We start from the raw sequence: 21,437 nt of genomic DNA, 5'->3' as shown, positions 1-21,437 counted from the left end.
GTAGAGAGGACACTAGGTATCAGAGCCTGGTGGGCTGTGGGCTGATTGCTCCAGCAGTCCCCCAGCTCTACCTCCTCCTGCTGTGGAAACAAAAAACAGGGTACCATGTGTGTTTGAAGTGTTCGTTATATTTATCAAACAAAGCTTCATGTTTCTTGTTCTTAATTTTAAAACCCCTTAGAGTTAATACTTGATGTTTCTTCAAGAACAAAAGAGTCTAAATTGGTGCCTTTCCTTCTTGGGTTTGACATCTTTCTTGATTGATTTTCTTTTCCTCATGGTCTGTGGCTCTGCATCAAGGGAAGAGTTCCCATGCTCAACCTAGCCCAGAACTTGAACACAGCAGAAGTCCCACAAGTGGTGAGCTGGACTGGACTGCCTGGGTCCCCACTGCTTGGAGAGTGCCCTCTGCATGTGTTAATAGGGGTTTCCCTAGGGACAAGTACCATCCTCCAGCCACGCAGTCCCAGTTGGTAGGAAGGCCAGGCTCTGGGGCCCTGCCGTCCTCCAAAGCAGCAAACTGATGAATGGAGGAAACAGAACTCAGGAGCAGGACCAGGACCCTTCATGTGCCCAGAGGACGTTCCTGCCTCCCATCTTTCTTCACAGCAGTCTTGCAAGGGGATCCTGTCCCTGCCTGACAGGCAACGTAAAGAGATGTAGCTTGTCCAGCCTACACAGCCCAAGGAGTGGAATTTGAATCTAGTCTCCTAGCCTGTTCCTCTACAACACTCCTTAATTCTTAATATGCCTTGGAAGAAGTCTATCTGGTCCCCAGACACTCAGATTCCCTGCATCTGGAGTGTGGCTCAGAAGTCTGCATTTGTAATAAACTTCTTTAGGGAGAGACTCCCCTATTGCCAGTGGCTCTTCCTTAACTAGCTTCAAGGATATGTCACCTGCCCTTGCTCCAGTCAGGCCTACTCTGGGAATCTGGGGCCCAATAGAGGGCAGAAGGGAAGCAGCCTGGGGGCCTGGTGACACTCATATTTGTGTAAGGAAGGCATGTATGAAGGTTCCCTTGGGGACAGCCCACCAGACAGGTTGATTCTTGCTGCTTGAGGTCCTGCTTTTCAGTCAGACTGGCTGGATTTACTTTGTTTGTTTGTAGACAGGGTCTTCCTGTAGCCTGGAATTCGCTACGAAGACTAGACCTCACAGAGATCTGCCTGCCCCTGCCTCCTGAGTGCTGGGATTAAAAATGTGTGCCACCATGGCAGGCTGGATTTATATCTTGGCTCCAGTGTATAGGCTGTATGATTTGGGGCTGGCAGCTTCCTGTTTCTGTGCATGAGTTTTCTTCTCTGTGAGATAGAGACTCGCTAGGCACTGAGTTAGGCAGTGCAGATGAGGAGCTGGCACAGCTTGGTGCTTGAGTGACCAGGAGAACAGAATTCTCCTCAAGAGGCTATGTGTGTTGGCCTCTGCTTCTTGGAAGGTCTTGCTCTCAGTAGCTCCTCTTGGCTCAGGACTGTGGTCTGGCCAGTTGCCATATCCTGTGACCCATATCTCATAAACTTCTGAACTGAGTGATGAGGTCCCCCTCAATTGTGGAATGGTAGCAGGCCAGGTGTCCTCAGCACAAGCTCCAGCTTGTGTGTCTCCTGGTCATAGCTGGTAAAAGAATGCTATCCTCACTGCCTCTAGAAAGGCCTAGAGCTTCTAGGTTTGGTGTTTTATACCTTTTCTGTCCCTCAGAGGCCCAGGTTCAGACTCCTCTTGCTGCCCCACTTCATCCCCGTCTCTTCCATTGGAAAACTCTAAAGGCAGAGGGGACCATGTAGTTGTGTCCTGTGGAGGGGCTGGACTGCAGGCAAGGTCCGGTGCAGCTATTCTCTGCTGGCCATGTCTTCCCCTCCATTCTCCACTTCTAGGGGATTGAACAGAGTGGAGGACACTGTTTGCCTGGAGGTAGGAGGGGGAGGAGCGGAGTGTGCTGTGGTGGATCCTGGGTTGAGCTGACTGGACTGTTTATTTCCAAAATAGCTAGCACTTTACCCCAGGGATGTATTCTTGCTTTCCCCACACAGGGCAGTTGTGTCATCGTAGTTTCTTCCTATAGTTCCTCTTCTGCCCCTGAAAGGTTCTAGAAGTTTCTTCATACTAGGGAGTCTAGGAAGAAGGGAGCAGGTAGGTGGAAAGGCACATGGCTCTACTTACTGCAGCTGGGCTGCAGGGAGTTTATCATGACAGAGGCCCAGAGGCTAAAGTGTGGGCATCTGAAGGGCTTTTATCAGAAGTGTCCTCGGTTCCCAGCCCTCCCGAACATCACACAGGGCAGAAAGCAGAGCTGACCCAGTTGACTATTCAAAAACTGCCTTAAGATGCTTCCTGTTCATATCCCATATTGCTAAGCGAAGAGCCCAGCTCCTCGACACAGGCAGAATGAGTCCCAGAGCCTGAGGAGGGTACAGCGGAGCCTGGGGTTGAAGGTCCAGCAAACAGAGGAGGTTTGCAGGGTGAGGCAGGGCTTGGGATGGGAACCCAGGGCCTCTATCCTGTTGTTTATGTTCAGGTACCTTTCTCTCAGGGAAGCTCTTTCCTCCTGCTCAGGGCTTGTTTCCCACAGCTTTCTCATTCATTTACTAGGAGTGAACTTGTCCCTATTGGATCTGGGTGCACAGTATGATCTTGATGGAGAGGAAAATGTTTCACATGGGTTTTGGAGTCCTCCAAGTGGGGGTGGAAAGGTAGGACTGGCAGCAGGGGCTAGAGGAGGTCCTAGGGCTCTGTTTTTCAGCTCATTGCCTCCTTCCAGCACTTTCATCCCAAGCCAGAATGCTCTCTGTGGGATGGGTGGTTTTCCCAGCCTTGTGTTGTCGTGGTCTGTCCTGGGTGTGTGGGGAGAAGGCCCTGCCAGCTGGCAGGTTTGCCGAATTCTCAAAACCCATATTTCAAAGTAATTACTGACCAAAAAAAGCAGCTTAGCCATACAACCTCATAAATACTTCCAGATACCCAGCCTTGGGGCCCCAGAGCTGCTCTCACGACTCCCCTAGAGCATAGGGAGAGTGGCCTAACATGTCGTTAGTTGGGGTTCAGTCCAGTGTTCAGTCCAATTGGGGTGCTGTCCAGTGTTTTGGGGGCTCAGGCAAGGAATAGGGGCAATTTCTGGCTAGAGCTCTGGGTGCTGGTCTGGTTTGTACTGGCAGTCTGCTGAGCTTCTCCAGCTCGTCTACTTGTTGGATGTGATGGTGCCTGATGCACACACCGAGAGGGAGACTCAGCTGAGGTGAGCTGTGTGAAGGTGTTTGACAACCACAAAGTACCTTACAGATCTTAGCCAGACTCTAAGGAAACCCTGTCGATTCTCTAAGATAAGCCCAAGAAGGCTAGACAGGGATGGGCCAGGTGTGATCCACCTCTCCAGCCCATATCATGTCATCTGCAACGTGTAATTGAGCTCGTGCCCAGCCTGCAGAGTCACAGGGAGTAATAAGGCAGGCAAAGGTCCTGGCCAGGACCCCTGGTCACTGAGTCAGTAACAGGATACCCAAGGGGACTCAGCTCAGCAGGGAAGGTGAACCTGATGGTTGGTTTGGGAATGCCAGCCCATGCCTACACATCAACACTGGGACCTGAGCTTTTCATCCCTGCTCTACACATTGTCTCGTTTGCTCTCCCAGCAGCCCCACAGTTCCCCAGGCAGAGCAGGCCACCAGGCTCCATTCTGTAAAGAAGGAAACTGAGAAACAGAGGAGGGAAATGCTCAAGGTCAGCGGGTGAGTTGCTGGCAGAATAGGAATCTCCCCACGCCCAGCACAGTCCAAGAGCTCTACTAAGGTTGGAAGTCCAGCCCAAAGTGCATGCAACTCTGGAGGCTGCCCACCTGGAGACCTGTCTGTTGTGGTAGGAGCTCCCACTAAACAGGAACCCTGGCAGAGCACTGTGCCTCAACTCATTCCTCACAGCAGCCTGGTAAGCAAGGCTAGTGCTGTAACCACCCCATCTTACAAATGACAACTTCCAGGTCTAGGAAGCTTGTCCAAGATCAAGTGGCTAGAAAGTGCTGGAGAACCGGCTTCGGAGGCCCAGGTGGGCTATATCCACTGGAGTCTTCATGGCTGTCATCCCCTGCCAGTGCTCATGGGCTGCAGGCAGTGTATATATAAAACACCAGAGCATAGGGATGGGCCAGGTGTGATCCACGTCTTGATCCTGCAAAGTGCTCTCCTCCCCTGTATGCCACATTCGTGTGTCTGTGGCATGGGCATTGCCTGCCCACCTCTAGCAGAGGGTGGTATTGCTCTGGACCCTTGGACAGGCCTGAGATTAGGAGTGGTCACCTGGAGCCCTGGCCAGCCATTGTATGCTGACATTCTGTCGGCCTGCTGGGTGTGGCCCCAGCACTGCCAGGCCAGTCCTCAGAGAGGAAATATCAGTGTTTACAGGAAATGCAGGGCAAGACCTGGGAGGTAGAGGAGGGGTAGCCAGCCACCCTGAGTCCTGGAGACAGGTCTGGACTCTGCTGGGTCCCAGAGTGTGGCATTACCTTCTTCTACCCCAAGGACAAGGCTTTTATTGTTGTGGAAGGAAAAAGTCTCCCTTCACAGGCAGCCCAGCCCCTCTCCCATGCCTCTTCCTTCCAAGACAGCAGCACCCCAGTACCTCAAAGAACAACCCTCTTTGCCCCCACAGTGGCCTCCTCCTCTTGGACCTGTGAGCACTGATCTGTGCTAGGCTTTTCCTTCCCCACCTGTTCAGTTGGCAGCTGCAAGGCTTGGCCCTCCTGGAGCCGTAGAACAAGTATAGGCTAGCCCCACCTAGCTCTGCCCAGCCCCTGTACCTGAGGGGTATAGCTGGCTTCATGCCCAAAATGTTCCTTACGATTGTGTGAATGTGAATATGGAAACTTTATTAAAAACAAAGCAAAACAAGCCAGGCGTGGTAGTGCATGCTTTTAATCCCAGCACTCGGGAGGCAGAGGCAGGCGGATCTCTGTGAGTTCGAGGCCAGCCTGGTCTACACATAGATCCAGGTCAGCTGGGGCTACAGGGAGACCCTGTCTCAAAAAGACTCCCAAAAAAACCCCCAAAACAAAGCAAAACAAAACTGAAAGCCCAAATAAGCCTAGTGTCAGTAACACACAGGTTCTCTTCTAAAGCATGAGTGACTCCCACGCTGCCTTGGCTGCTTGGATGTACCCAGCTATAAGACAAATGGTGCTGGGGATGTAGCTCAGTTGGTACAGTGCTTGCCTAGCACTCACAGAGGCCTGAGCTCAATCCCTAACACTGCATAAATCCAGTGTGGAGGTCCAACCTTGTCATCCCAGCATACCGGAGGTGGAGGCAGGAGGATCAGAAGTTCAAGGTCATCTTCAGCCACATGGTGATTTGAAGCCAACTTGGGATACATGAGACCCTGTCTAAAACTAAAATAATATTAAAAGAGAAACAAGTATCATATTTGGGGCCAGACTTGAATTGAAATTGTGGCTTTTTTCTCACACCCTTTCCATGTCCATTAGACCTGCCCGTGCCTCTTTGTGCTCCTCCTGGACCATGGCCGACCTCCAGCCTGTTCTCCCTTTCAGCCGCTATCCAGAGTGACCAGGGTGCAGAGAACATAACAGTGTCACCATGTTGGCCTAGTTTGCTTCCTGTTGCTGTGATAAAACACTGACCAAATCCAACTGGGGAGGAAAGGGTTTATTTGGCTTACAGGTTACTGTCCATCATCAGAGGAAACCAGGGCAGGAACTCAAGGCAGGAACTGAAGCAGAGACCATGGAGGAACACTGCTCTCTTACTTGCTCCACCTGGCCTGCTCCCCCAGCATTCTTATGCAACCGTGGCCCACGTGCCCAGAGATGGGACTGTCCATAGTGGTTCCTACATCAATTAGTAATTAAGAAAATGCCTCACAGATATGCCCACTGGCCAATTGGATTGAGGAAATTCCTCAGTTGAGGGTTCCTCTTCCCAGGTGTCTCTAGTTTGTGTCAAGTAGACAAAAAACTAACCAGCACACAGGTGTAGCTCATTTGCCTATATGTTCCCAGTGCTAGGTGCAGAGAGGAGCCAGAGGCCACAGTGCAGGCAGCAGTGCGTTGCTGCACCCGCGTTGGGCAGGGTACCCTGTCCTCACATGTGCCCGTTCAGAGAGTCTCATATCTGTGGTTGCTCAGACTACAGACAGGGGCATAAGTGGAGGGCTCCCCCTGCCAACTCCACTAGTTGGTTAAAGCCAGCATTTACCTATTGAGCACTTGTTGTAACCAGGGGATTGTGGGATTTGAACTCAGGCATCAGCAAGAAAGAACTCAGGGCCCGAGAAGGAAGCCTGGGAGATACTAAGAATGCTCTTGGAGAGGGGTACTGTGGGAACTCAGACCCATTGAGGGCATCAGGACCTGGCAAGCAGGAGTGAGGAGAAGGGCAGCGTTAAAGTTTACACCATGCAGGTCATTGTAAGGAAGGGACAGATAACTAAGAGCATAGCTAACCTACGTAGCCCCCAGCCCAGCAAGCGGGGTAGTGCTTAAGCTGCACCAGCATAATGTGGTCAGGGAAGGCTTCCTGGAAGAGGAGGCCATTTAGGCCTGTCAAGTGGGAGGAGTTGAGTCAACAAACAGTTCCCAAGGTCCAATTCATTCTTAGGAACAGGCAGAATAGGACTGCCCCTCCCCTTAGTATGGGTTTCTGGAATCTTAAAGCCCTTCAGCAGAGGGAGGCAGGTCCTTGAAGATGCTTGTCCTCTGTTTGGGGTGAAGGAGGCAGGTGGACCTAGGCAGGAACACACAGTGAGCTTTAGGGCAAGAGTGTGTGTCCTGTTGACGTCACCTTTTCTTCTGGCCTGTTGGATCAGTGCGATGGATCCAAATCCCCATCTAACCATTACACTCCAGCCACACATGACTCTCATGCTCATGTGTGTAAAGCCCGTGTCCACCTTCCCTCTTTCCCCCAGTTGCTGTGTGGATGCTGTGGACCCTGGCACCTCCTACACTGTCATACCTTACAGGCTGGGCACCCTGTTCAAGGCGTCTTCTCTTACTGTCCAGAACAGATGTAATAATGAGCCACATGAATGGACATGTGTCTGGCCACAGGTCATCTGCTCAAAGTTGTCTGAGAGGTTGATATTAGGGAACCAGCACACTATAGCCATGGCAAGTGATTGCCCAAAACAGAGCCTCAGTTTCCCCAGCTGGGTAAGGTGTTGGTGCTGCTACACTAAGGGTTTCAAGGACCAGATGAGCACATCCTTGTGGCACACTCGACTGATGCCAGGTGCTTCAGCTCCTATCTCTGGCATCACAGTAGGAGCAGCACAGCTTACCTAGCTGCCAGGAGGGAGGGCCCTGAGAGAGGAGGGCTTTGAACGGAGAGGGCTCTGAGAGGAGAGGGTCCTGAGAGGGAAGGGCCCTGAGAGGGGAGGGCTTTGAACGGAGAGGGCTCTGAGAGGAGAGGGTCCTGAGGGGAAAGGGCCCTGAGAGGAGAGGGCTCTGAGAGGAGAGGGTCCTGAGGGGGAAGGGCCCTGAGAGGGGAGGGCTCTGAGGAGGTGAGGACCCTGAGGAGGGGGTGCTCAGAAGCCCTCATTTCCTACTTCCAGCTCACCCTCCTCACACCTGGATGTGATGAGGGGAGGTTAACATCCACAGGACAAAGTGGCCAGGAGACTGTGGAGCAGGACTTCTTAAACTTTTTCCACTCATAACCCCTTTTCAGGTGAAAAGTCTTTACATACCTCTAGCTGTGAACGTATATAAAATAAGTATCCAAATCAAATACCGATAATAAATTATAAGGAAATTTATTTTAAAGCAATTCTTTGGCATACATATAATTTTACCTTTTATTAAAGGTGAAAGCAGATGTGCATATTAATAAGATGGATGAGCTTCTTTATTTTTACATAAAGAATTAAATTTTGTCTGAATTGTTTTATGATTAAAAAAAATTTATGTGTATGAGTGTATTGCCGGCATGTATGTAAGTGCACCCATGTTGTGCAGTTCCTGAGGAGGTCAGAAGGGGGTGTTAGATCCCCTAGAACTGGAGTTATAAACGGTTGTTAGGCGCCATATGGGTGCTGGGATTCAAACCCAGGTCCTCTGCAAGAGCAGCCTGTGCTCTTAACCACTGAGCCATCTCTCCACAGCCCCTCCAAATTTTATGTAACTCAAGTCAGAAACTCAAACAATAATTTTTATTTTTTAATTTTATGTGCATGAGTGTATTGCCTGCATGTATGTGAGTGCACCCGTGTCGTGCAATGCCGCGGAGGTCAGAAGAGGGCTTCGGACTCCCCTGGAACTGTAGTTAAGGATGGTTCATAGCTGCCATGTGGGTGCTGGGAATCGAACCCTGGTCCTTTGCAAGAGCAGTCACTGCTCTTAACCGCTGAGCCATCTCTCCAGCTCCTCAAACAATAATTAAAAAAATATTTTATCTTAATTTTTTTAATGTGTATCAGTGTTTTGTTTGCATGGATGTTAAGTGTACCACCTGCATGCAATGCCCTGCAGAGGCCAGAAGAGGGCGTTGGATTCCCTGGAACTAGAGTTTTTAGCCACCATGTGGGTGTTGGGAATGGGTCCTCTGGAAAATCAGCAAGTGTCAAACAATAATTTTTAAAATAAAAAATTCCAACATAAAACAATCCAAAAATACACTAATTTGACACATATGCTGGGGAATGACGATAGGAAAATATGAAGCCTTTGTTTTCCATAAAGTTAACCATTTTATTTCTTTAAGAGCAGAGCACTTTGCAGTTCCTAAACACAGCAGTCTTGCATCTGGGCCAAGGTGTTTGGGTATTACTGGGTGCTAGCACACCTTGTGTGTTCACAGCCCAGGTTGCAGTGAAGTCACATAACACAACTGGAACAAATGCTGCTGGAAACGCCTCAGAGTCATGAAGTGTTTGATTTAGAATTAATTTTTTGTCATTGCATGTCCAGAAACTTATCAGTGGTGATTTTTTGTGACACCCATGTTCAGTTCCACAGCTCATATGGGGTCATGATCCACAGTTTAAGAAGGTGCAGCTCTGGGCACCCGGGTGTGCTCATTACACAGCTGTTCTGCCAGGCTGCTGCTTGCTGTCCCTGGCTAGCTGCACTATGGGGAGGAAAAAGGGAAGGGGTGGGTTTGCTGACCTCCACAGCAATCCTGCATGTACCCTGCAGCCACCCCTCGCCTGGCTCCCAGCGGCTTCAGATGTGGTGTGCAGTGCCCTCCCATTGCAGGCCACCACATCCTCTGCCACTGCCAAGGCAAGAGTGACTCCTGCCCTTCCTGCAGCCCTGTGGGGATATTCTGAAAATGATAGGCTGATGTGTCCCTGTTTCCTCCTGCTTTGGGCTGGGCCAGTGCTGAAGGCTGGGCTGGGCAGGACAGCTTATACCGTCAGCAAGGACAGTGGGACCTCCCACCTTCCAGTTTCAGAGCCCTGTGCCTGTGTTCTGGAGGGCAGATCCATTCCAGGTGTTCCCTTGTCCTGTAACTGGTATCTAGAAAAACCAGTGGGCTCAGTGGGAAACAATAGTTTATCCACAGAGATGTGGCTGGCTACAACATGCTCAGGAGAAGCAGCAGCACCTGCTGAGGCTTCCTCAGCAAAAGCAACAAGAGTTTCCCACAGCACACCCAGCACTGGGCCCTAGGCATCTCCCAGAGCATGTCCAGAACTGCACCCCAGGCACCTCCCAGAGCAGGCCCAGCTCTGTGTCATATGTGCAGACAGAACAAGGCCTCACTGAGGTTGGCTAACCAGGAGAGAACAGGCACCCAGTGCAGATCTGGGTATCTGCCATGGGGTATTCATGGGGACACAGACATCACAAGCCCCTGATTCCTACCTTCAAGGTACAGGTGACTGTTATAGGAACATATATAACTATGGACAAAATATGACAGAACACCACCAGAGGAATGGCCTATTCATTTACATTTGAGGAAACTGAGGCCCAGAGAGGACAAGGAGTCTACCCAATGTCATCCAACAAGCTGGTGGCGAAGGCAGGACTAGATGCCAGTCTGTTTGTATTGAGGAACTCTGCCTGTCTCATAGCTCGGCCTGCCTTTCAGCTCACACTGAAGCAGAATAAAATCACCAAGCACTGTTCTGGGCCACCCATGTCTATACATCCCTGTAGCTCATTCTCACATAAACCCTGGGATAGGATCATTGTTACCTTTCCCATTTTACAGACCACCAGACTGGGGCAGGGAGCCAGGTTAAGCACCTTGCCCAGGATCACTGGGCTACTTAGTAGCAGAATGGGTTTGAGCTGAGGCAGGCAGATTCTATATCATGTACCCTTGACCTCCCTCCTGTACTTCAGTCTCAGAGACCTCCACAGGACCAGGGGGCATTGTCTCTTTTGCTGGGGTGGGTGGGGCTCTGCAGGTGCTGCCTAAGAGCTCTGTGGCTGGATACATCTCTGTGAACAAATGACTATTTCCTACTGCTTCCTGTAGGCTGGGCCCAGGTACCAACAGTATAGCTAAGGACCAGAAATACAGGTCCTGCCTACTGCCCACATCAGTACCCCAAATTGAATATGTTCATCAGCTTTCATCACTGTGACAAAATGCCTGAAAGAATCACCTTACATATAGAAAAGGTTTGTTTAAGCTCACAGCTTTCGAACTTTTGGTCCAGGATGGGCTGGCCCCATTGTGTTGCACCTGTGGTGGCATATCATGGTGGAAACAGATGGCAGAACAAAATTGTTTACTTCATGGCCAGGAAGAGGGAGAGGGAGGAAAGAGGTAAGGTCAGGGTTCATAGTCCCTTTCAAGGGCACATCCCCAATAACCTTAACATCCCCCAATAATCTAACTTGGTCCCACAAAGCCTCCCCTTTGAGGTTCCAGAACCTTCTAGTAGCCACCCTAGGGACCCAGCTTTCAACACGTGAACCCCTAGGGACACTCATCTGATCACAGCAGAGGCTGCTGTTTCCCCAGGCTGAAGCCTGAGACCTTGTTGGACTGGCAAATTTACAGCTCTGGCTCATGGATTGTTCTAGTATATTACCTCGTTATATCAGCCTGTTGTTTTATGAGGCTTCTGCAGGTCTTCAAAAGGTTTCATTTCATTAGACTTCTGAGCCTCATTGAATATCTGAAAATAACACCTTTCCAACCCAGTTAATGATTGTTTTTTCCTCTTTAGCTGGAAGACACAAAGCTGGGCTCTGGGATCAGGGAATTCTTTGAAAATCCCTGTAAAACCACTTCAAAGCCTACAGGGGCAGCTAATACTTTAAAAAGACCAACACTGAGAAATGTTGGCCCAAATGTAGAGGAACTAGAACCCTTATGCAGAGCTGGTGGGGATATAAAATGGGGAGATAGTTTGGCCATTCTTCAAAACTCAAAACACAGAGCAACCATGTTACTGGCAGTCCCATGTCTGAAAGAAAAGAAAAGACACATATAAGAAAAGATGCATAAGAATTAGTATTCTATTCCCAGCAGCATTAATCACAGTAGCAAAACCAGGAGATATTCCAGACTGTAGTCTCTCCATATAGTGTCATATTATTCAGCCATGAAAAGGAATAAAGTGTTGATACCTGCTGCAGCACTGGTGAGCCTTCAAAACATCATGCCGAGTAAGAGAAGCCAGACACAAAGGGGGTCCTTTTCTACTGTGGAGTCCATTTTTACAACTTTTGAGAGCAGAGAGCGGAGGTTAGAGGTTGCCAGGACCCAGGGACCTTGATTGTTAGTGACTGCTGAAGGGCGTGCAGATGAGGAAAATGTCCTTATGTTAGAGGTGGTGGTATGTGCATAATCCTAGGAGTACAGTAAAAGGAACAGAGTCATATGCTGAGCAACGGTAAAATTCATGGTCTGCGAATCACGTCTCCTTAGAGCTGTTACAAGCAGAAAGCAACCCTTCCTAAGCCCCGATGTGTCAAGGGGACATCACAGGTCAGGGAGCAGGACGACTTTTGTTTTTACTTAATGAGAAAGGGAAACTGAATTTTCTAAAAAGTCTCTCCTTGGAGCTCTTTCTGGGAATGATTACAAGGCTCTCTACCTCTTGGCTAACCCCAGGAACAGGCCACATTCTCCACAGGAGGAGCAGAGCCAAGCTTTCCACAGATGCAAGGCTGTAGCAGACAGGCCAGGTGGTGGGATACCTGAGGCCTCAGCCCAGGGATGATCGGCCCTGCATGCTTTGTGCTCAACACAATCCACCCTCCATTTCCCTTTTTTATTAGTTATTTATTTAGTTATTTATTATGTTTATTTTATATGTATGCATGTATTGCCTGCATGTAGGTAAGTGCACCCATGTTGTGCAATGCCCTCATAGGTCAGAAGAGGCTGTCAGATCCCCTGGGACTGGAGTTATGAACAGTTGTTAGCTGCCATGTGGGTGCTGGGATTCGAACCCAGGTCTCCTGCAAGAACAACCAGTGTTTTTAACTGCTGAGCCATCTCTCCATCCCCCCATTTCCCTTTTATAGATGTGGAAACTGAGGCCCAGGGTGGCAGCCACAAAGCCAACTGGGTCCTGGCTTGATGGTGAGCTCCCATCCTCTAGGCTATCTCCACCATCAGATTTCCTCTGTGCCTTGTCCCATTGAGAGTAGGTGACATCTGTCCTCAGGGGGAACTCAGTGGCCCTTTGAGGAGGTAGAACATGGGATCGGTCAGTTCAGAGCCCCAAGGACATAGCTGAAGGGAAGGAGCCACCTGGGCAGGCTCTAAAGGGATGGTCTGTGAACCGAGGACGTGCTGGGGTCTTGGGAAGGGTGACCACTGTTGGGGGGGGCGTAGAAATTCTGACTTTGTTCCCCACCTCTGCTCCAAGGTTCTTGCAGCTGCTCTGCTAACTGTGACCCTCGTGTTCATAGCTTTTCTCCATTGCTCAGTGGTTCCAGCTTGCAGAGTTCAGCCTCAGTCCCTCCTTTCCCTCCCCTCCTCACTGGGCTGGGGAGCATCAGTAGAGATTCCATGCACAGTCTGGCCTCAGTCATCTGTCCCTGCATCAGCTGGAGTGGACTCTAGGGCTCGAGCTCCCTCTGAGCTTTCCCAAGGGGAAGTGCTTTCTGATGAGTTATGAGGCTGTCTTGACTGCGTTGTTAGAGAGGATGGAAGTTAATGATCAGAGTTGGACAGCATGGGGCATCACAGTGGAGACACATGCCTTTTTATGACTCTAGGCTGCTGGAAAGGCCCAGGCTCATCTGGCAGGTCATTTAAGGTGACAGACTCTGGGCAGCTTGTCATGTTCTCTTTAAAGTAGAAGTAGAGGTGGAGGGAGGACATAGTTTGGTGAAAGTTTAAGTTGGCTCTTCTGTGGGCTACAAAGGACCAAGAAGCAGCCACCTTCACCCTGGTGCTCTGTTGTAACCCCACAGTGCTCAGCAACCCTCTCTTGAGTGATGAGAAACAGAGGTTATGTGTATTGGTCAGCTTTCTGTCACTGTGAGAGAAACAACTTCAGGGAGGGAAGGTTGATCATGACTCAGGGTTTCAGTCTATCATGGTGGAAAGGTGCAGTGGAGCAGCTCATGTGGCCAGGAAGCAGTGACAGAATTCCCTGGGCTGGTGGGCTTTCTCCTTCTCCCCTCCTTCTCCTCCAGGCCCCCAGCCTTGGATGGTGCTGCCCATATCCACAGTGGGTCTTTATCCTGCAGTTGGTCCTCTCTGGAAACCTCAGACCATGCAGAGCTGTGCTTTTCTAATCTCCTTGGTGCTTCTGCATCCAATTGAGCTGGCGATGGTGACTGGCTGCCAGCTTGACTCGCCTGAGTCACACAGCCACAGCTACTCCTCTTCCTGATGCTCAGGTTCTAGGTCTTGGCTGCTGGACTTGAGCTGACCATCTGCCCCTCATGCTGTTTCACCCAGCATTGAGTCACTATGGGAGGTGGGAGGGGGCACTTTTATTGTTTCCAGTCCATCTGCAGGGGGCACCAGAGAGCCAGTGAGGTGCCAGTCAACGTGAGGGTGGGCGGCTGTAGTTTCTTCTTCCAGTGGGCTAGCCTGATATATGCAGCCATCTGCTGCTGCCATCTAGTGAGTATCCCCACCCTCTGCTGAGAGCCTCTGCTACAGGAGCTTCATTAACTGTGGAAATAGTCCATATACCTGCATTACTGTTTGAGGTTGAAAATAGAAACTGGAGCTGAGGCACAGGAAGGGGGAGCAACTGGTATGAAGTGGTAGAGCTGAGTTTCCAACCAAGCTGACAGATCTCCCTCTCCCTCCCCCTCCCCCTGCCCCCTCCCCTTCCCTGTCTCTTGTCTCTCCCTCCCTTCTCCCCCGTCTCTGTGTACATGTTCCTGTGGGTGTATGCACATGCATGTGGAGGCCAGAGGACAACATCGGGTATCTTCTTCCATTGGGCTGCACCTTAGTTTTTGCTGACACAGGGTCTCTCACCAAACACAGAGCTTTCCGTTGAGCTAGGCTGGCTGATAAGCAGGGATCCTGTCTTTTCCACCCCTCCCATCTCCCCAGTGTTGGCATTCTAGATGGGTGCCACCGTGCCCAGAATTTCTGTGGGTACTGGGGACCCAGGCTCAGGCCATCATGCATACACAGCAGACATGAGCCATCTTTCCAGCCCCCAAGATCTGCCTGCTGTCTTAATCAGAATGCCTGTGAACTACAGGCTGGGCCATGGGGGCCACTCCAGACTACACCAGAATATTCCCAAAGAGTTTTAAGCAAACAGCCACATGAAGAGTGAGTTTCAAGGTCCTTCTGGTCAGTGGATGGAGAACAGATGGGTGGACAGTCAGGGCGGAACTGGATGTCTCAGACCTCAGACAGGATGTTGCCTAGACTACAGAGGCTGTGATGGGGGCACCAGTGGACTCTGGGGTCTATAGAGGGTGAATGTGGGAGAGGAGCTTAGTGGTGGCTACTCAGGGAGATGCTTGCTGCTCAGGGGAGATGCTCTCTCTTTCTCCCCAGTAAGTCCTAGAAAAGGCCTGACCTTGCCCTCTGTTCCCTGATGAGAGTTCAGAAGTGCAAATGACCATTCCTGCACTCACCCTCTATGAGCAAGGGTCTTGTGTGGGCATAATAGGCTCCCGCTGGGTGAGTGTGGCCTCTTCTGTGAGAGGGAGTGCCTTCTGATCCCTGCCACCTGCCTGTGGGACAAATACAAGCAATTACACACCAGCCCTGGTGGCTCCAGAAGGCAGGACCAGGGCTCAGTGACACTGAGAGAGCCCAGGCCACCCTGTCCCTGATCCATCTGGTTGGGTGGCTCTGTGGAGCAGAAGACACTGCAGGGACCCAGCTGCCTGGGCCTGACTGGCATCACGGGTGGCTCCCATGCCTTAGCTGTAGCTGAAGGCTCTGCCTCTCCTCCCGTAAGGCTGCTGCCTGGCCATGCCTCCCCCGCTGGCTCTGGGGTCTGAGCATGGGCAATGCTCTAGCCTGTCAGTCTAGGAGGTAGAGGCTCCATGTCTTCTACCTACCCACCACCAGTGTTCCATCCTTGTGTCCCCAAATCAGAAATAAGTACTTGATAAGAATTCAAGATGGAGTCGGGCGTGGTGGTACACATCTTTGATCCCAGCACTGGGAAGCAGAGACAGGTAGATCTCTGTGAGTTGAGGCCAGCCTTGTCTACATAGTGAGTTCCAGGCCAGTTGGGGCTAAGACAGAAAAAAAAAAAAGCAAGATGGCCAGGTGCCTGTATTTTGAGAAGTTTCATTAGAAGCAGTCTGAGGCTACCTTGTCAGTGGCAAGAGGGAGTCACTGAGAGTTTTTGAGGAGAGGACCCCACCTTCCCCTGTGGAACAATTGCTGCGCTTGTATGGTCAGGTGGGCTAAGAGAGGGGAGAAGGGAACTGAAGTTCTTAGGATGGGTCCAGAGCCTCCCGCAGGGCTCACAGGCCTTACTCACATGAATCATTCACCTTGGAAGACAGAAAACACATATAGTCACCAGTGATTATGCCCCGTTCAGCCCCAGGCGTGGCAGGAGCCACAGCCAGTCAGTGTGCCTGGAGCATGTGGGACTACTTAATTAAAGACAATGCCTACTGGTAGACAGCACACCTGGATAATCCAGGTTCCCCACAGCACCACCAGGGTGAGGTGGAAGTCAGGATTTCTGGGAGTCCAGTTGGAAACTCACACCTGGACTGTCTCACCCACAATCCACTGATGGTTGAGACTAGGGGCTGGACATGCATGCTGGACTCTGCCTAGTACACAACCCATTGCTCAGGCCAAGAGGATGCCCTACTGTCTCACCCACAATCCACTGATGGTTGAGACTAGGGGCTGGACATGCATGCCTAGTACACAACCCATTGCTCAGGCCAAGAGGATGCCCTAGTCTGAGGACTGACCCTGCTGCCTGACCAGGCCAGTCCAGTCAAACTGAGCACCTACCCTCACAATCAATTGCCTGAGCCTTCCTCAAAGTCTCAGCCTGCCTAGACCTGACAGACAGGACCCCAGAGTTGTCTTAGGTAGTGTGTAACAGCGCTAGTGCCACAGAGAGCCTGACATGCCCAGGACAGGGAGGGATTGGTGTGGCCAGGATAGGGAAGAGTGTGCTTGGTTCTGCTGAGACAACCAGCTCTAACCCACTGCCTTGTTCTGCCCAGCGCCTACACAGAACCCTACAAGGTCTGTCCTATTTCAGCGGCCCCCAAAGAGGACCTCATGTCAGATGAAGAGCAGGGAAGCTCAGAAGAGGAGGACAGCACATCGAAAGATCCAAGCCTTACTCACAAGGTAGGACACCCCCAAGTGAAGGGATGGGGAGGGGGTATGGATCCAAGATGTGAAGGCCGCTCCCCACATCTCACTGTCAGCTGCCCCTCAAGCCAAAGGCCTGGGTGCTGGGCACCAGATCACTGGGCAGAGACTGTGGCTCTCAGAAGCACAGTTGGAGACACTTTCCTCTGTATGGAGCTTCCCAAAGTCTTTGTGGATGATGTGAAATGAAGCTGCATGCTCTGAATCAGGACAGACCTGGAGTCTAGTGGGACTGAGCCCCTGGGCCTCTGGTTCCTCATCCGTGAGGTGGGATGAGGAGACTGAGGAGTTTTGTTGACAGAACACAGAATCGGATGCACACTGGTTTTGCCTGATCGTACAACAGAGCTGTGGTAGGAGGAGGTAATAGAGGGGCTGTTTGGGGACATGGAGTGGGCCATGTCCTAATGCAGACTGGAGCTATGGTAGTGGTGGTCACTGTCCATGGGGAGCCCATGGTGGGCCTCACTTACTGCTCACTGACACCTCAGGCTTTCCATGACCCTCTAGGAGCCAGATGGCTTCCCACCATGGATATCTGCAAGAGCCACGGAGGCAGAGGAGAACAGGTGTGTCCTAGGAATCCTCAAGGGTGACAGACCAGATTTCAGGACTCAGGGACTGCACTGTGATGAGAGTATAGGCTTGAACTCCCCTGCCACACTCCTACATGTCTACTGCCTCCAAAGCCTTTCTGTGCCCAACTCTTCCTCAGGAAGTCAGGCAAGAGAAGATGCCGGCTGTGGAAGCTGGGCTGTGGACCTGGCTCTCACCTTTGGGCTCCTTCTCATGTTGCTGCAAGAAGATACCAAGTGTTGACCTCTGACCTCCACATACAAGCATGCATGAATGTATCCAGATGAATATGCATATACACAGAAAGGGAGGAAGGAAATGGAATCCATTTTCCTTGCACAAGGTGTCACTGCCCGCCCCCATGCCCATTAGATCCCTACAGACAGGAATGGACTCCTCCATGGACCCTCAGCTGAACCCCTTCACAAACCCTCACATGTAGTACAAAGTGTAGTATGTTCCCTTCCAGAACTTCCCTTGCTTCTCCCACATAAATCACTATGAACGGGAAGTAGAGTGTACCGTTTGTGGAGTTACTTCTGCAGAAACCCTCTCAAATCATCAGGAACCTGACATGGTTTGTGTGAATTTTTTTTACCACAGTACCACAGAGGACTTCTCACATTGGTACACAGATCTCTGAATACACATTTTCATTGTTGTGTAATATTCCTCTTTGTGTATGGGTTGGCCCTTCTCTAGCTACCTGGACCAAGGAACATTCAGTGTCTGATTTGTTTGCTGTTCACCTGACAGCATTGTGGTGAGCTTGTTCTCTCATTTCCTGATATGAAAGTGCAGGGTTTTCCTGGGTTGAGATGTGGCTCTGTGGAAGGGTGCCTGTCTCCTGTGAGAGGTCCTGGGTTTCATCTCACACAAAAAGTGTTTCTCCAGGGCAGATGGCAGGAGCTCAGAGAGCATGCTTCACCTCCATGTCTGCTGCTGTGCCTCCCACAGAAGCTCCAAACTCCTAAAGGCCTGAGGCTGTGGAGGCTGGAGTGGTGATGGGCAGTGAGGGGGAACCATCCCACCTTTCAGCAGTACTGGTCAGGAGAGCCCAGAGAGGACTCTGTTGTCCCCTGTGCTCCGTCTTCACCTGGGTTGGAGACCCCTCATCTCTGTGCATATGTAACTTATGCAGGAGGCAAGCAGGAACTTTCCAGCCCTGACCACCCCTAGAGAGAAGTAAGCAGTTAGAGGAAGTGACCCAAGTCACAGGAGGGAGGTGTGGGGTGCAGCAGTGAGCTTCGCCCTTCCCAGATGTTTGGCAGCCAAGTCAGGAGTCGGGCAGGGTTTGGAGGGGAACAGGAGGCCGAGTCCAGCCAGTCTGCCCCCGTGTCTGGCCTCACCCCTCTCCTACTGAGACACACAAAGGGTGTAGGTTGAAGGAAAGGAGGAGGGAAGAAGAAAGGAAAGCAAGAAGGACTCAAAATAGCTCTGCTGTGAAAGGCGACATTGAGAAGCTGCTGGCTGGTGTGCCCCTCCTGCCTGACAGTGAGCCTGCTCTGCAGACTGACCGGGACCTTTCAGGAGAAATACCAGCTCCCTTGAGACCAGAGCCCAGCCAGGAGCCATGCCCTCCCCACACGTCCTCCCCCACTGCAGGCTGTGCTTTACTATGCTTCCTAGGGCCAGAACTTCCCAGCTGTGCCACGTGGTCTCCCGAGGCTGGGCCCATGTGCCCTCCCCTTGCCCACACTGTTGCCACACCACTCACCGCCCCAGCCGGGTCACCCACCTGGGCCCCAGTCCTTCCGCTTGCAACCTCGCCTTGACCCTTGCGCCAAGTTCATGGCCACTTGGCCAATGTTTTTCCCATCAGGCCTCACACAGATCTGGAGCTCAGGGTGCTCACTTTTCCTGCCCCAGGTGTGTCAGGGGTGTGGGGACATATGCCCCCTTCTCAGCATCCTCAACCACAGTGTATTTAATGAGCACCCTGGCTTGCTGGGTGCCAGGTGAGGATTGACATGCTGTGGCAGCCTCAGACCAGACCCTTACATGGCTTGCTAGAGTTTCCCATCTATGGAGGCAGAGGAGCCCCACACTGAAGATGGATTGAGGTGCTGCTTATTTTGTAAGACCCAAGCCATGCAAACCAGGATGTTGGGAGGAGGGCTTCTGGGTAGAGATTCTGGAATCTCAGGGAAGAAGAAGAGTCTTCTGGGGTTTTCTCCTTTCTATTTCTTTTTGTTGTTGTTGAAAATTAAGATAAAATGCATATGACATTAGCATTAACCATATTAACTATTGTGTGTGTGGTGCTGGAGATGGAACCCTGGACCCTTCACCTGCTGGGCAAGTGCTCTACCTCTGAGCTTTCTATCGTAACCATTTTATTAGTAAAATATTTATTATGTTTATTTTATATATGAGTGTTTTGCCTGCATGTATCCAAGTGTACCCATGTCATACAATGCCCACAGAGGCCAGAAGAGGGTGTTAGAGCCCCTGGAACTGGAGTTAAGGACAGTTGTCAGCCATGTGGGTGCTGGGAACTGAACCCGGGTCCTCTGCAAGAGCAACCACTGCTCTTAACCACTGAGCAGGTCTCCAGGCCCCATCTTAAACCATTTTAAGTGTACAGTTCAGTGATGCTAAGCACATTCAGTTTGTACAGCTGTCTCCGCCTTCTCTCTGTTCATTTCTCCAATCCCAGCACACACCACACTGTTTCCTGTCTCTGTATATGTATAGAACAGTAGAGCATTTGTCCCCTTGCAACTGGTTCCTTTTATAAGGTCTGCCCATGTAGTAGCAAGCCTCAGAACTTACTCCCTTTTCAAGAGTGAGTGATACTCCACTGTCCAGACCACATTTTATCTGTCTGTTCACCCTCCCCTCACCCCCATCACTTCTGCCTTCTACCTATTGTGAGCAGTGAACCAACGTGTATAGATGCCTCCTTATAGCCCTGGTGTCACTGAGTCTGTATCCAGAAGTGGGGTTATTCCACCATGTAATAATTTTGTTTTAAATTTTTCCAACAGCTTTTATACAGTTTCCCACAGCAGCTACATTTCCTTATGATCCCACCTACAGTACAGAAGGGATCCAGTTTCCTTTCTTATGAAGGAACGTCTGAGCTGGTGTCTTAACAGCCTTGGGGTGAGAAGCGGGAGAAGCTCCAGTGATGGACGAGCAGGAAGGGGCCAGAGCCATGGGTGTTGGGGGAGGGGAGATGGCTGGAGAGATGCTCAGGGTCTTCCCAAAGCCCTCACAGGCACCCACAACCCTTCCCACTTGTCCACCTCCACGTGTACCCTGCAGACACTGCCCCCTGCCCAGAACCAGCCCCTGTCCATGCATCCACATAGGCCCCATGCCCAGTGCCAGCGTCACCTCTGACAGCCCTGGCCTTGGGACTCCTCCTCCCCAGGCTTCACTGGCACCATCTCTGCCATTTCTCTTTCCATTTCTCCAACTGTCCTGTTCTGCTCCCTCCCTGTATGGGACATTTCCCAAGTCCTGACCCACCCCAGCTCCTTCCTGCGTCCATGTCCCTTGCTCTGCTGCTGTGTCTTTCTAGAAAACCCACAGACTCATAAGTGCAACGTGCTGCAATCTGAGCTTGCCCTTTGCCCACCAGTTTTCTCTTCCTCTTGTGTTTCCAGTCTGGATGTTAAAGGCTGGGCCCTGGTGTTTCACATTTTTCCTGCTTTGTCTCATTCACATACCAAATAAAAGTCAGCCAGCACCTGGGCTTTAACCAGGCATTGTTAGGATACAGAACCACATACTGTCTTCCCTTCAGCCTACCCCAGGGCCCTTGCACTTGCCATTTCCTCCAGCCTTCTGCCATCTGGCTGGCTGCAGGCCTCAAGCTAAACACCACCTCACCAGAGAGGCCTCCTGGCCACCCTGCAGTGCCCAGCTGCTCTACCACGCCCAGCTGCCTGCAGTGTCCAGACACCCTGCTGTGCCCTATCCCAGCCTTCTGATTCATTTCTCAGTCCTGGGATTGTGTCCTCTTTCCTCTGCCCAATTGTGAGTGGTTTTCCTTTCCCTATCAGAGCCCCAGGATGGCAGGTACCACATGTGTCCTGTTCACAGTAATGTCCTTGTTCCCTGCGCATGAAAAGCATTCAATCGATATTGAGGGGGACTAAAGTACCTGAATAAATTAGCCTCCAGCCCTGCACTTAAGGAAGG

General features: G+C 51.1%; 1 protein-coding gene across 2 annotated transcripts in view; it reads left to right on the top strand.

Moving 5' to 3' along the window:
* Positions 1-21,437, top strand: part of Fgd5 (FYVE, RhoGEF and PH domain containing 5) — a 95,251-nt gene that overhangs the window by 32,307 nt on the left and 41,507 nt on the right. For both annotated transcript variants that reach the window (XM_008854934.3, XM_017794809.2), the window contains exon 3: positions 16,556-16,685. In XM_008854934.3, coding sequence (XP_008853156.1) covers positions 16,556-16,685 — 130 coding nt within the window. The remainder of the gene's footprint in view (positions 1-16,555; positions 16,686-21,437) is intronic.

This window comes from Nannospalax galili, unplaced genomic scaffold (assembly GCF_000622305.1).
Source record: "Nannospalax galili isolate Female #2095 unplaced genomic scaffold, S.galili_v1.0 scaffold406, whole genome shotgun sequence".
Lineage (NCBI taxonomy): Eukaryota > Metazoa > Chordata > Mammalia > Rodentia > Spalacidae > Nannospalax > Nannospalax galili.
This window is presented reverse-complemented; position numbering and strand designations above follow the sequence as displayed.